This window comes from Rhineura floridana, chromosome 11 (assembly GCF_030035675.1).
Source record: "Rhineura floridana isolate rRhiFlo1 chromosome 11, rRhiFlo1.hap2, whole genome shotgun sequence".
In the NCBI taxonomy this organism is placed as follows: Eukaryota; Metazoa; Chordata; class Lepidosauria; order Squamata; family Rhineuridae; genus Rhineura; species Rhineura floridana.
Window position 1 is genome coordinate 60,769,878 of NC_084490.1, and position 13,880 is coordinate 60,783,757.

The window sequence follows — 13,880 nt, forward strand, 5'->3', positions numbered from 1 at the left end:
GTATTTAAGACTAACATTTGGTAGCTTCACCTTGGAGTTCACTTACACTTAACAAATTGTCAAATTAATCATTTCCCCTAATTTATCTGTCAAGATCCAAGATTGTTCCGCAGGGTTGCTGAAACCCAAAATTAGTCATTCTGAGCACAGTCCATAGCAATGTTAACTGATACAAACCCCACTTTAAAAAATGGAAGTTGCACAAGAGCACAGTAATGCTCACTCACAGCTTCCATTCATTTTAATGGGATTTAGGCTGCAATCCAAGACACACTTACCTAGGAGTAAGTCTCATTGAACCCAGTGGAGCTTACCTCTGAGTAGACATGTATTGGATTGCAGCCTAATGCAGGAGAACTTTCTATTATATCGTGCCCTTTGCCATTTTCAAATATATGTATATTTTTCCCTGGGAACTATGATCTTTATCAGTGAATAGGTTCCATTGAAATGTTATAAGCCAACAGAAATGCTCACACTAATGGCAGTGGCCTTCACACTAAACATTCTCTGAAAATGTATTTTAGTGTAGCTCCGAAACATGAATCACCAGATACAGGTAACTTCTCAGCTCAAAGTGAATCAGTTTTCTGAAGCACTTGATGATCTTAATCCCTGATCTGACAAGCTTTGTGTGTCATATTTATGCAGAGAAGGAACTTACTTACTTGCCATTGTTAAAGATGACGGTACAGTTGGGCCAACAGTCATGATTTACCAGGCAAAGGTTGGGGAAGATGCCTACACCAACTGCCTGCAGCCCCCTTTGGTCACTCAGGGTGAAACCATTGCAGTTTATCTACTCCACAAAATAAAAAAGCAAGATAGATTAGGGAAAATGTGGCTTTCTAAAACAGAGGCGGCCATTTTCTGTATTCTCAGGGGCAACTTCATTTCCTAGATGGTATTTGTGGGTGGGTGGGACAGAAATGTATTTTGCTCCACGACCCAACACATGGCAAGTTCTGTAACAAAGATCAAGTAGCCATCGGCCAGGATTTTGGGTTGTAACCAAGGCTAGCTCTGCTCAGAGTAGACCTACTGAAATTAATGGGCATGACTAACTTAGGACCATTAACTTCAATGGGTCTACCCTGCGTGGGTCTAACATGGAATACAACGCTGTATATACAAAATCCAATATGTTTAACAGTAAAATACAGAATCTCTCACACACACATACAGCCTTGGAAAATAATTTTCTCTTCAAGTTAAATTGGGGGCACCCTTTTTCCACATCATAATTAAAATGTGATAAGGCTCCTGTGCACTGTGGGTTGTGTAAGGCCACCCATTGGCTCAGTCTGCTTTTGAAATATTTATTATTTGCATTTCATTAGTCACTTCATAATGTAAATTTCTCTAGGCAACATACTACAGTTAGGTTTAAAAATATTATAATATTAATGTATAATTTATTATATAATATATAGAATAAACACATTTAATATAAAAATATCACATCAAACATAAAGAATAACTCAGCACAACCATAGTAAAACAACCTAGTCAAACAAAAAGAGCTAATAAAGGCCAACTATCATTTAAAAAAGAGATCAATAGTAGTAAAACCAACTTTCAAGGTAAGTGGACTTCAAAAAGTATGCAAAATGTTAAAATACTAGGGAACATTAAAAGGCCTGGAAGAACAAGAAAGCCTGATTTTCTCGCCTTACAAGTATCCAAGAATCTGGAGCAGGGCTAGTCAGCTGGTAAATTGAGAACCACACCAAGCCCGCATTAGATCTCCGCTGTTGTATAGCCTGAATCAACACTTGCAAGCTCCAATAAAAACCCCTTATGGAGGTGGCACTAAACAGTGCAATGAGCAGGGCATTCTAAATAGTTTCCTTTGTTCACCCAGGGTTGGATCACTAGGTAGACATACCACGCCCAGTATGTGAGAGATGTACTGCATGCCAAACTGCTTGCTCTCAGGTGGCCAGAACTCCAAGAAACTCTCCAGGTCGATCCTCATCTCCTTCTTCTCTTCCTCTCCGAAGTGTGCCACATGGTTCTGTAGGTCGTCAATGGAGACCAAACACCCCTCAGTCAGGCCTCCCCCTTCTTTCTCTATTCTCCACATGATTCGGGCAGCCAACCTAGTAGGCCAAAAACATATATTTAAACCGCTGGGCCTTAATGAGTTAACAATCACAAAACCTCTCATATTCTGAAGCATGGCCTAGCAACTGTCTTCAATAGAGCTAAAAGCTCTCACAAGTTTCAATGATAGATTGATCAACTACTGCTTTTGTTGATTAGTTGGCAAACCCAATGTTAAATTCTAACTGATGTGAACATTTTAATTGGCATGGCTGCAGCTCACAAGCACAATTTTTGATGCTACTGTGACGATGAGTTGCTCTAACAGAGAATTAAAAAAATACTGATGATGGGCTTTCCTTCTAACAAAAAGCAATAACATTTTTATATTACCTTATAAGTTATCTTACATTTCACTTGATATCTTTGAAAGGCAACTACAGTAAGAGATTTGGCAATAAACGACTTAGGACCCAAATATCTGAAATATCTCCAAAACTCCTTCCCTACACACCTTCTCAGGTGTTAAGATTGGCCAGGGGGGAGGGACGCTTGGTATTTCCTCTGCTCTCTGAAGCTCAGTGGGTGGCAGCCCAAAAGAGGGCTTTCTCTTTGGCAGACTCTAAGTCATGGAACTCCCTCCCCACAGAGATGCGTGTGGCACCTTCATTGTATAACTTTTGTTATATGCTAAAGACACACCTCTTTATCCTGGCCTTTGACCACTGAGGTGTGTATTGCTAGGACCCACCCTATACTTCTAATTTGTTTTAATTTAGTTCCTTGACTAAAACGTGAATGATGAATGAGCCAAGCAGCTTTAGCAGATTGACAGATCTAATTTTTTGCATACCATTTCCAAAAGTGGCTGCCCAAATGCTCTGCTTGTGATCACATTGGAGGCATGAAGACAACAGCATACTCCCCCCCCCCCAGCTGTTGGATCCCAGCATGTCATTTTCAGGGTTTTATTCTAAACAGCGAGGCTCTGTTTAGTCATTATGGCTACTTGTTGTTGATAGATCTGTCCTCTTTATACATCTGTATCATCCTAAAACACAAACTAAAAAATGCCTACCTGTTTTTGTATGAATCATGTAGAGCTGAGCCAAAAATTTTCAGAAGAGATTTTTCAGAGAACTTCCTCCCCCTCCCTGCACCCAAAGAAGAGGGCCCTTTTGTCCAATATTCACCACTAATTTTGTGGTTGCACCATTTCTTAACCCTCTCAAAATGCCCCAGCACAATGCTAGGTCTTGGGCATTGTGGGAATTGCAAAATGGCAGTTGGCTATCAATACAGTTGTGACTAGCGCTTCTATGAGCAGGAAGGAAACTGTTAGGGGGGAAAGCTGACGCAGAGCAAGTTCTGATGGGTATGGCTATGGATAGATGCCATGCTATGGCTCATGGGACAGTCACTTGATGCCACAATAGGAATGCTAATCAATTCAAGCAATGAACAATTTGAGAGGTGCTATCTCAGAATGTCTAGCAGTGTTGTAGAAGTGACCCACATGTTCCGCCCATGTATCTTCTATGAGAGAGGGGCCATGCGTATTTGGTGGAAGGAGATTCACTGGGGGATCCTGGTTGAGATTCCTTCTCTCCCTCTCTCCCCCACCTCCCTAGGTATTATTTAAGGCTTGTGCCTAGCAAGGGTGCAAGCTGAAAGGTGAGAGCGAAAAGGCTCTCACCCTGCAGCTCTCAGCTGAAAGTGAGCAGGTGGCATGCAGGATATTGTGGAGCAGGAGATAGAAAAGACAACTTTTGGTGGGCCACGAGTTTCCTGCCCGTCATAAAAGCCTTTGGGGATGGAACTTCTGCAGCTGGGGATGCAGCTGTCAAACAGCAGAGCCTCTTGGTTTGCTTCTGCTAACAAAGCCATTTATTTTCTATGTGTTTGAGAGTGGAAAAATTCAGGCTGTTTTTTTTTCCCCCTTCTGCAAATACACTCACTGTTGGCATCCTTCCAGAAGGGCTAACTCTCTAGCTGGAAACATACTTTCCATTGCAGCTCACAATATCTTCTAGTCTCTTGTATCACAATGGAGTATTTTTAGGCAGCTTCTATAAATAGGACACTTGATAAAGGAACTCCACAGTGGCTGAATCTGACAGAGAGCAAATGGCAATTCCAAACCATAGCTTAAGATATCGTCCTCTTAATTTCTTATTGCAACAGATTATTAACTTGCTGAAGTCGTTCTTGAAATATCTGCATGTTTCAGGCTTTAGCATTAGAGGAACTTCTTCAAAAATAACTTTTTTATTTATATCATCCTACAGTAGTGGACAATGGAAAAGTAAGCTATCCTGCACCTTCTTTTTACCTATGCTACGTGCCTCCAGCTGTGACTGCAGCCACACTAGAATTCTGGGCAAATTGCCCTTCACTGACAACTGTAATTTTCAGCATTTATACCTTGTTGCTTTAGCCTGAAGGGCTCTCAGAAAGGCTTCCCAATAAGTTAAAATAGTAAGACATAAAAATCAATATAAACATAGTAGGGCAGCAGCAGTTATGCAACATAAAACCTAAATACTGGGCAAATCTTCACCTGGTGCCCAAAATACCTCAGACTTGGGTGTTCTAGAGTAGGGCGCCATGTTCATGTTTTTACGTGCACCGCTTAGGGATTTTTGATGAAGCACTTTATAAATTCCTCTAAAGAAATAAAAATAAACTGCATCATGAGGGATTCAAAATTGCCCCACCACATGCAGAACACGGGTTCCTGTTCATCCTCATCACAGCTGCATATCAGGTTTTGGGGCCATCCCAGATCTACCTTTGAAAACAGCTGGGCCTCCTGCAGGTGTTCAAATGGAAGGGATAGGGAATGCCTGCTCCAGTACTGACCCTATTAAGTTCCCAAAAGTCAATACAAGCCCCGGTGAGACCAAGCTCAGGGACAGCTTAGGAAGAGCAAGCCTAAAAAGCAGCCTAGAGCTCCTGGAAAGAGGCAGATGGCGGACATGCATGACCCTGTCCAGATCACAAAGCTGGAAGACAAGGGCAGTCAGAGATAGATCTTTCAGAACTCTGGACAGCGCACTGGGAGCAAACAACTTGTTAAGTGCTTTACTGCATTGGAGGCCTTATGGGCCTGACCATCCCTCAGAGGCTCCACCCCTTTTCTGACATCTTTAAAGGAGGAGCCTTGGGGTTAGGGTTAGGCACTCCAATGCCTCTCTAGTGTTTCTCACTGAGTGCATTGCATTAACCCCTTAGGGAAGAGGATGCTGGCCTCTTGGTGAAATCTGGGTCTGGGGAGTTGCCGTTTCAGGGGAAGGGTGTCTTGGAGTGGGGAGGTTTCTCCTGGCTAATGAACTCAGGCTAAGTGTCAGCATCCGGGTCCAGCACTTCCAGAGTTTGTCATAAAAGACATACCCTAAATCTACACACACATGGGGGGGGAGCAGGTGCCTTGGCTAGAGATGCACATGGTAAGATTGCTTTTTTGGAGGGAGAGGTATTTCTGTAAGGTTTTTGAGTTCTGGGAAAAGAAGAAAGTACTTGCACCAAAAGGGAATGTCTGCTCCAGGTTGGAAATCATTGGGGCAGTCACAGGAATATAGGACGCTGCTTTACAGTGAGTCAGACCATTGGTCCATTTAGTCCAGTATTGTCTACACTGACTGACAGCAGCTGTCCAGGATTTCAGAAAGGGAACATTCCGAGCTCTACCTGGAGATGTTGTGAATGGAACCTGGGACCTTCTGCATGCAAATGAGAGTCTCTACCCTACACTATAGTCATATAGCTATAGTCATAGGGTCAATGTGCCCATTTGGTGCCCAATGCTATTTAACATTTATATGAAGCTGCTGGGTGGAGTCATCAGGAGGGTGGGAGCCCAGTATCATCAGTATACTGGTGACACCTGGCTCCCTATCGCCATTCCTTCAGAGCCACATGTACCTCTGTTGGTGCTGAATCAGTGCCTTATTATAAGCCTCACTTCTATGCGAGAGCCAAGAGGGCAACACAGGCAAAAGAGGGCTGAAAATGCAGGTGGGTAAGGGGAAGATTCTACCAAAGACTATGTTGCCATTTAGGCTACAGAGGAAGGGGCAAAAAGCATGAGAGCAAGTCAATGGGCGAGGCTAATGTTACTGGCCTTCAGCACTTGATTAATTAATGACACCCATGCATTGCTGTTCAGCCTCAACTTGCCAGTGCTAATCACTCACCTGATGTTTTCGTTGGGTGCTTTCCCCTGCCTCTTGATGGCTGAGCACTCACTCTTGTGGTTCACCCAGGCATCCTTCTGGCAGGTGCGGTCACAGTAATGGGCAAACTTGCACTGGCCACAGCGGTGGAGCTTCTCATGTCGCTTAAAGCAGGTGTGGCAGACAAGGTGAGTGAGGCTGAAAGGAGGGGGAAAGAATTATTAGTGGCCCCTTGGGGAAAGTGAGTTTTAACTCTTACTTGGTAAGATACTACTGTCCCCTCCCAGGGTTCCCAGTGATCCCTCCCAAACAGAACAGAATGGAAGAAAAGTTTGCCTTTAATAGGCCCTGCCCAAGACATTAGAGTGCCTGAGTCAGAAAATCCATATGTTGATCCACATCCGTCCTCTATGCCTAAACACACACACACTGATTGACATGGAACGTCATGTACCAGCCAAATGGGATGAGAACACATCATTCAAGATCCAGTCTCTGCACTCCTTGGTTTATACAGCCAGCACCAGAACTCTGTGTACCACTCCTAATATTGCACTCATGCATTTACAGTGTTGTTAGAAACTAGCAAATGACCAATGAATACCACAGACAGAATAGGGATTGATTAAAAGGACTCCCCATCCACACTCTCCTCCCTGTATCCACACTCTCCCAATCTTTCCGTGCCTTCCCATTTTCCCATCTCCTTCACTTCTGCCCTCTCTGCCATTTGCTACAGATCCTGCCACTCACATTCTTTCTGGCTCCTTCCCTTTCCTTCTACCCCCGTCCTGCCGCATCCCTTCCTCTAGCTTTCACGTATTGAAAAAAAGCAAAAGCCGCAGAACCTCTGACACAATGAGGTCCATTGACACACAGTGCGGTGAGGTACATTGACAGCTGTGCTGGCTGGGATGGGTGGGAGCTGGAGTCTAAATCACCTGGAGGGCAGCAGGTTGGCAAAGCTGAATGTAGATCATCCCTATAAGCAGTGGTGCCCTGTGTATGATATATTTATTTTATTATCTATTCATTCATTAAATTTACATTCCACCCTTCCTCCCAGAAGGAGCCCAGATATATCAGATCATCTAGATCAGGGATAACCAATATGGTGCCCTTCACTACAGCCCCCATCACCATTGACCATGGCTGAGGGCAGTTGTCAAACAACATCTGGAAGGTGCCCCATTGGTTACCCATGGTCTAAAAAATTTGACTGGAGACCATGAAAGAAGCACTGACTAGCAAAGGGAGCACCCGCTGAAGGGGCCATCAGACATCAATATGCGGTGAGAAGCATGTTTTGTTACACAAGCCTAACTTGCCATACATGCTCAGGCTTATTTAATAAAATTGGTACCATCTAGGACTACTAAGGTCTTCACTGGCACAAAAAGCATATGGTCAGGCACACCCAGGGCATTGCATTCAGGATGCAAAAGAGAGGTGCAACATTAGAGTATGGACTCGTACAAGGAACATATGTGTTTTCTTTTCTGTATCAGTGAATCTGTGGACAATTGTTTCATTGGATCTTGATTATGACTTGGTTGGATCACAAAGAGCCAGATAAAACTGCTTTGGGGATGGATTTGGCACGCACGCTACCTGATACCAAAGGATGGGCTAAACTATTGCTATTTAGAGGGAGGCTCCAGGCATTGTGTCTATTGTCTGCTGCAGAGATGGGGAACCCGGTGCCCTTCGGCTACTGTTGGACCACAGCTCCCCTCATCCCTGGATATCAGACATGCTGGCTGGGGCTGATGGGAGTTAGAGTCCATCAACATCTGTAGGGCTGCAGGTTCTCCAGGCTTGGCCTACAGAAAACCTGTCAGCATTGGAAAGTGGAAAGATAACATGAGAAGAAAGGGAAAGTTGTTCCCTAGATCCTCCCAAATGAATGCCTTTGTGATGCATTGCTGTTCCTCACTGACACACACCTTAAGCTAGAAGTGTCTTGCTCACTTCTGTCATACCCGTGAAGGGTGATGGATCAGCCAGCTGTTACATATTTAGAGAAGTATTACAAATATGTGAAGTAATTAGCTGCATTTCCAGAACTTTTAACAGTTTATACACTTGGTGCTCATTTTGTGCTCTTTAGAACACCTTTGTCATCTCTCAGGCTGCAGCAAATGGGCCGCAGCTGCTCTTTGCATAAGAACCAGCTGTCTCCATAACTTTTATTTTAAATGCAGGAGACATTTAGTCAAAGGTGACACAACAGCTGCAAGCCAGTCTCTCTCTTCCTTTCAGATTCCATTCTAGTTCATGGTTTGCACTTGAGTTTTTGAGTTTTCAAGCGATAACTGGTAAACACTTTTTAAGAGATAATGAAATGGTGCCTTGGCTTGTGAGAAAAAGAAAACACACTAGACAACATAAAGCCTGGGATAGTGTTACCACTTCCATCGATATTGCTGGTCTTAGGAAATACCACTGATGCACACATACTGGACAGCTTAGACAGGCCCACTGCCAAGCATAATTTGGGCTTCAGACAAGACAGCATTAAGGGTTTAAAGATGCATGCTAAAGCATTGAGAGAGGGGGCTTGGAAGCTGAAAAGAGCAAAGCTTCTGGAGTCAGTTAATAATAGCTGTGGATGCAGAAAGAAAATCCAGAATGAGGTCTAGCATCAAGGCATGAATGAGTTTTTTGCCTTACAAAATTTGATGGGAACACAAATAACCCAAGGAAACCTCTCTCTCTCTCTCCGCCTCCCTCCCTGTTGTTGCTTCTTCGACCAAACTAGTATCTTTCAAGGAACCAAACATCCTTCCGGCCAGAATTGACACTCCCAGCTATTTTTTTTCTTCTGAGATTGGGGGCTTGTGTTCTTTTCATTCCAAATTACATTTTAACATGCACTTTTTGCTTGTGGTGAAGGTGTTGAGATGTTTCCATCAAGGGCTCATTTTGTGGTGGAGTGATTTACAACTCACATTCTGAAAGTCTCCATGCTCAAATATTACCATGCTCAAATTCTGTTTCCAAGTCTCAGCCTCACACAGCTATTTCACAATAAGCAAGTGCCTTACTAACAGGCAAAATTATCTTCATAATCAGACCTAAGTGTTGAATCCATTTAAGATGTGTATCCTTTCATCCCTTATTTGGCTTGGGTGCTTGTCTTTAACAATTTTCTGTAGTCTAACTCTACAAACTACATCAGTAGCATGTTCAAGGAACTGGGGAAGAAGAAACGTAGGGCAAAACAGGAAAGGGCGCATAAGAAAGTTTATCTTGTTCTCCTGCTTATTGCATAACTTGAACCCTAACCAAATGTAATATATATGTTCATCTCTCTCTTTCCAGCACTTTTTCAAATTATGTGATGTAGTTCTCAAAATATGAACAAAAGTATGCATAAAAATAAGATACAAGGGATGGCTTCCAGATATTATTATTGGATGTACAGTTTTCCCCTTTTGAAAGTCTTTGGACAGTGTGGGAAATCGATTGTGGAATGGAAATTGACTGGATCCAGTCAATAGAACAAGATTTGGTCATTGCGCCTCTTCTAATCGGTCTTAGCTAACGTCCAAGAGAACTCTTTGAAAGTAGTTCACAGGTGGCATTATATCCCAGTTCACATATCCCACGCGCTGTGATCGAGTTTCCCATTCTGTTGGCGAGGCTGTTCAGAACAAGGCACCTTTTATCGTATGAATTGGGATTGTAACTATGCTTATGAGTTCTGGGACTCAGTAGTTAAGGAAATAAGTTTAATTATTGGTCAGGAATAATTTTTGGACCCTAGGTTATGTTTGTTTTCTATCTTTGATGATCAAAATATGGACATACCCAATAAGAATAACTGATTAATTTGCTGGCAGCTGCAAGATTGGTAGTTACCCAGGGTTGGAAGGATGCCTCGACCTATCAACTGGATAACTGGTTTAGAAAGTCTTTCCTTGTAGCTATTTCTGAAAAGATAACTCACCAGTTGCATGTGATGGGGGGGGGATGAATTCAACAGTGTTTCTGGAAGTGTGGTGGCCCTTTGTGACCTATATAACTAGACAGGCACGTGGGTGGATAGTCCCCAGGAGATATGAATTTATTTGGCGCTCCTGATGATGATGAATTTTGAAACTGTTTTTGGATTTCCTGATATATTATGAAGATAGTAATGAAATCATGAAGTTATAAACACCTTCCTATTGAATGAATTATTAAGGTGTAGTATTCTCCAACTTCTCTTGTTGTTTGTTTTCATTTGACTACTGTAATGTAATGTATTATGTATGCTGTAAAAAATAATAAACTTATTTTAAAAAATAAGATACAAAAATGCATTGTATCAGGAAAAAATGCTTGCAAATGTGTATAGTGGGCAAAAATGCATATAAAATGTGTATATTAGGAGAAATGTTCACTAAAATGCTGACGAATTTTCATGAAGACTTAAAAAAACCCACAAATTAATGTAGAATTGTGGCAAAGTAAACTGAAGATTGGAAAAATCTGAGAGAAACTGAAACTAACAGATTTGTCCATCTTTAGAAGTACCTGTCTGGTTTTTATCAGCTGTCAAGTCAGAGGCGTGAAGGGGGGCAGCAGAGCTTGCTCTCCATATATGGCAACAAGCAGACAAAGGCTTGGTTAAAAACAACTGCAACTCAAACAAGTGTTGCTGCTCCCAGAAGGAATAAACTTTCTTTGAGGAGTCTATGACAAACAAAAGTTGGTATGCCGGAGGAACACTTACCTGGAAGTAAATCCCATTTCACCCATTGGTACTCATATGTGAGTAAACATACATAGGAATGAGTTGCATGACTACAATTCTGTTTACATCTACCTGCGAATGTCCCATTGGAGTCACTGTGTTGTTGCAAGGATTACTGAGATAATATAAGATATGATGATGATGATGATGATGATGAGATATATTATATATCTCATTACCATGTTGATGTGAGGATCCTGCATGCCACATAATTGAAGAGATGACCAAGCTACATAAGGACTCCTGCATCATTTAATCCAGTGGTTTTCAAACTTGTTCCTGGGAATCCTGGATTCCTTAGAAGCCTATCGGGGTTGCCTCAATAGAAGAAGTCTTTAAAATGTCTAAAAATAATAGTTCAGTTTTAAGGGAAGAGCAAAGATAGAAACACTCCACCAAGCTCACCTCAGATTAATTAGAAAATTACTCAACTTCTTGGGGGGGGGGAATCAGAAGAACTCAGGTAATTTTCCCAAGCCAGTTTGAGAAACCCACATATCTCCTCCATCCTCCCCCATCCCCAAAAGCCATTTCCACCAGCTGCCATCCCCCCAATCAAACTCCCCCTTCCCTTTCTTGACTTCTAAGTAGCAGCAGAATCAGGAACAGAGGCACATGTCAAGAGGAGAGAAGCAAAGCTTTTCCCCTCCTCTCCCTTTTATCTGTCACCTTGATGCACTAGGGTAACAGCAATGGCAGCTGGTGGCTCCGTGTCAGTGAGGCAGTGGAATCCATTCTGGGTTTTAGTCCAGCTACAGGACAGCTCCTTGAGTGTTTGGACTAAACCCAGGCTGGATTCCACTGCCCCAATATCATGGAGCCACCAGCCTCTGGATACACTATGGATGGTGTAGCTACTGCAATTGCAGGGCAATGGGGAGGAGGAAGGAGAGTAGAAAGCCTCCTTCCTCTCCTCTGGCCATGCACCTCTGCCACCGCAGATTAAAGGGAAAGGCAGCTCTGGTTTGGGATAGCACCCAGTGGCAGGGATGGCTTTTGAGGCTGGGGTGGCAACAGAGATGAGCAAGGAGAAGCCAGGAATAGTTCTCCAGTTTAGATATATTATGACATAGCACCATTCCAGGGACATTGTGAGGTAGAAAATGATTGGTGAAGGATCACCCAGGGATAATAAATTGCACAATCACTTTTGGTGTAATCCATCCAGAGACCTTTATGCTACTGGGTGGTATATAGATACTGTTAAGTAATTAAACAGACAGACTTGCCCTTACTTAGGCTATTGAATTAAATGGGAACTGTAAAACAAATAACTTTGTAAAGATTGTGTAGGATTCCTGACTGGATGGAGAGGGATGGGGGAGAAATTTGTTTCAGTTCACATTTAAAGCCAAATTTATCAAAATTGAACTTTCTGAAACAGCGTGAGATTTGAAACTGGGCCGTCCTTCAAAATTCAACTTATCCTAATTTTGCAATGCAGTTCTCCAACCAAACAATCTTTACAAAAATGAATATATTACGGGAAAGTGTGCAGAAAAAAATGATATATTAGTAAAAATAACATACAAAAATGCAGTATAAGGAAAAAATTTCTTGCAAATATGTGTACATTGTATACAAAAGGTGTGTGTTAGGAGGAATTTATACTAAAATGCTGAAGGATTTTCACAAGGATTTTTTTTTAAAAAATCACAAAAGGCTACAGAAATGTGAACAACTAAATTTAAGATTGGAAAGATGAGAAACTGAGAGAATGGAAGTTGACAGATTTCCCCATCCTGAGTGAAGAGCCCCTGCACATGCAGTTGTTCGCACGCAGACTCCCTTTTCAAACTTTGAACAGAGTGTGCAGCATTTGGAGCAAGACCAGTGTGGTATGTGATACTGGGGCAGGCCTGGTGGACATGGGTTTGTACTGTCCCACCACCTGTTGGATGTATGTAGAGAAGATGTGACAGAGCCCCATCATGAATGGCAGGTATGCTATGGCTGATCATTCCTGCAAGAGTTTCATCACTAGGGATGGGGAATCTGCAGCTCTTCATGACCAGCAGTCATGGATGATGGGAGGTGCTGGAGCCCTACAACACCAGGAGGGCCGCAGGTTCCCCATCCCTGCTCTACACATACCATCTGAGTCAAAAGAGCATAGAGGCTGCCCTCTACAGCAAGCTCACTGGGCATGAACTTCTCAAGTCCCTGAAATGAAACCCACAGTCACTACCCTTCCCCTTCTCCAAGTCTTGGCTGCAACACCTTACTAGGGAGAAAAAAACAGACTGCAGAAATCTATCAACCTTGTCAGCACTCAACAAGTTAAACCTGTTTAGCAAATAACAACAAAGACCGTGTGGAGGTGGAGAGGGACAACTTGGCAGATGACATTATAAGTTTCTAAGAAGGAACGTCTCTCCTAAAACCATGTCTGCTGTGGTAACTGTATGCATCATTTGAAAACAGAGAAAACATTGTTTTTGTTGCAATTTTTTTTTACTTTGTTCTTGTTGCATTGTAATTTTACTGTATATTTTTCACTGGTTATTTCTTATGTAATTTCTTTTTCTTTTTTTGTAATGTATTTTAGTTTGTTGTTCACCACTTTGAGGGCCTTTTGGCCAAAAAGTGGTATACAAATAAACTATAAAATAAAACTAAAATATAAAATAAGTTTTTACTGACTTCTGAGAATAAAAGTGTAACATCTCCATTGCATCTGACCCCACCAAAGAAATAAATGCACACATTAAGGATATTCCGGAGGCGGGTCACATTAGGGGTTGGATCAGCACATCTGAGTTTGAATTTCTGTCTAAGAAAAATCCAAGGGTTCCTTTATTTTATGTGCTGCCAAAGATTCATAAGGGTGTTAATCCTCCCCCAGGTCGTCCTGTAGTTTCATGCAATGATTCAATATTAGAACCATTATCCCAGTTCATTGACTATTTAAAAAAACC

General features: G+C 42.3%; 1 protein-coding gene across 2 annotated transcripts in view; it reads right to left on the reverse strand.

The window, feature by feature from the left end:
- The window catches only part of SMYD1 (SET and MYND domain containing 1), a 45,674-nt gene that overhangs the window by 17,381 nt on the left and 14,413 nt on the right, over positions 1–13,880 (reverse strand). For both annotated transcript variants that reach the window (XM_061589797.1, XM_061589798.1), the window contains exons 2-4: positions 6,243–6,419; positions 1,889–2,102; positions 669–799 (exon numbers count right to left, since the gene is read on the reverse strand). In XM_061589797.1, coding sequence (XP_061445781.1) covers positions 669–799; positions 1,889–2,102; positions 6,243–6,419 — 522 coding nt within the window. The remainder of the gene's footprint in view (positions 1–668; positions 800–1,888; positions 2,103–6,242; positions 6,420–13,880) is intronic.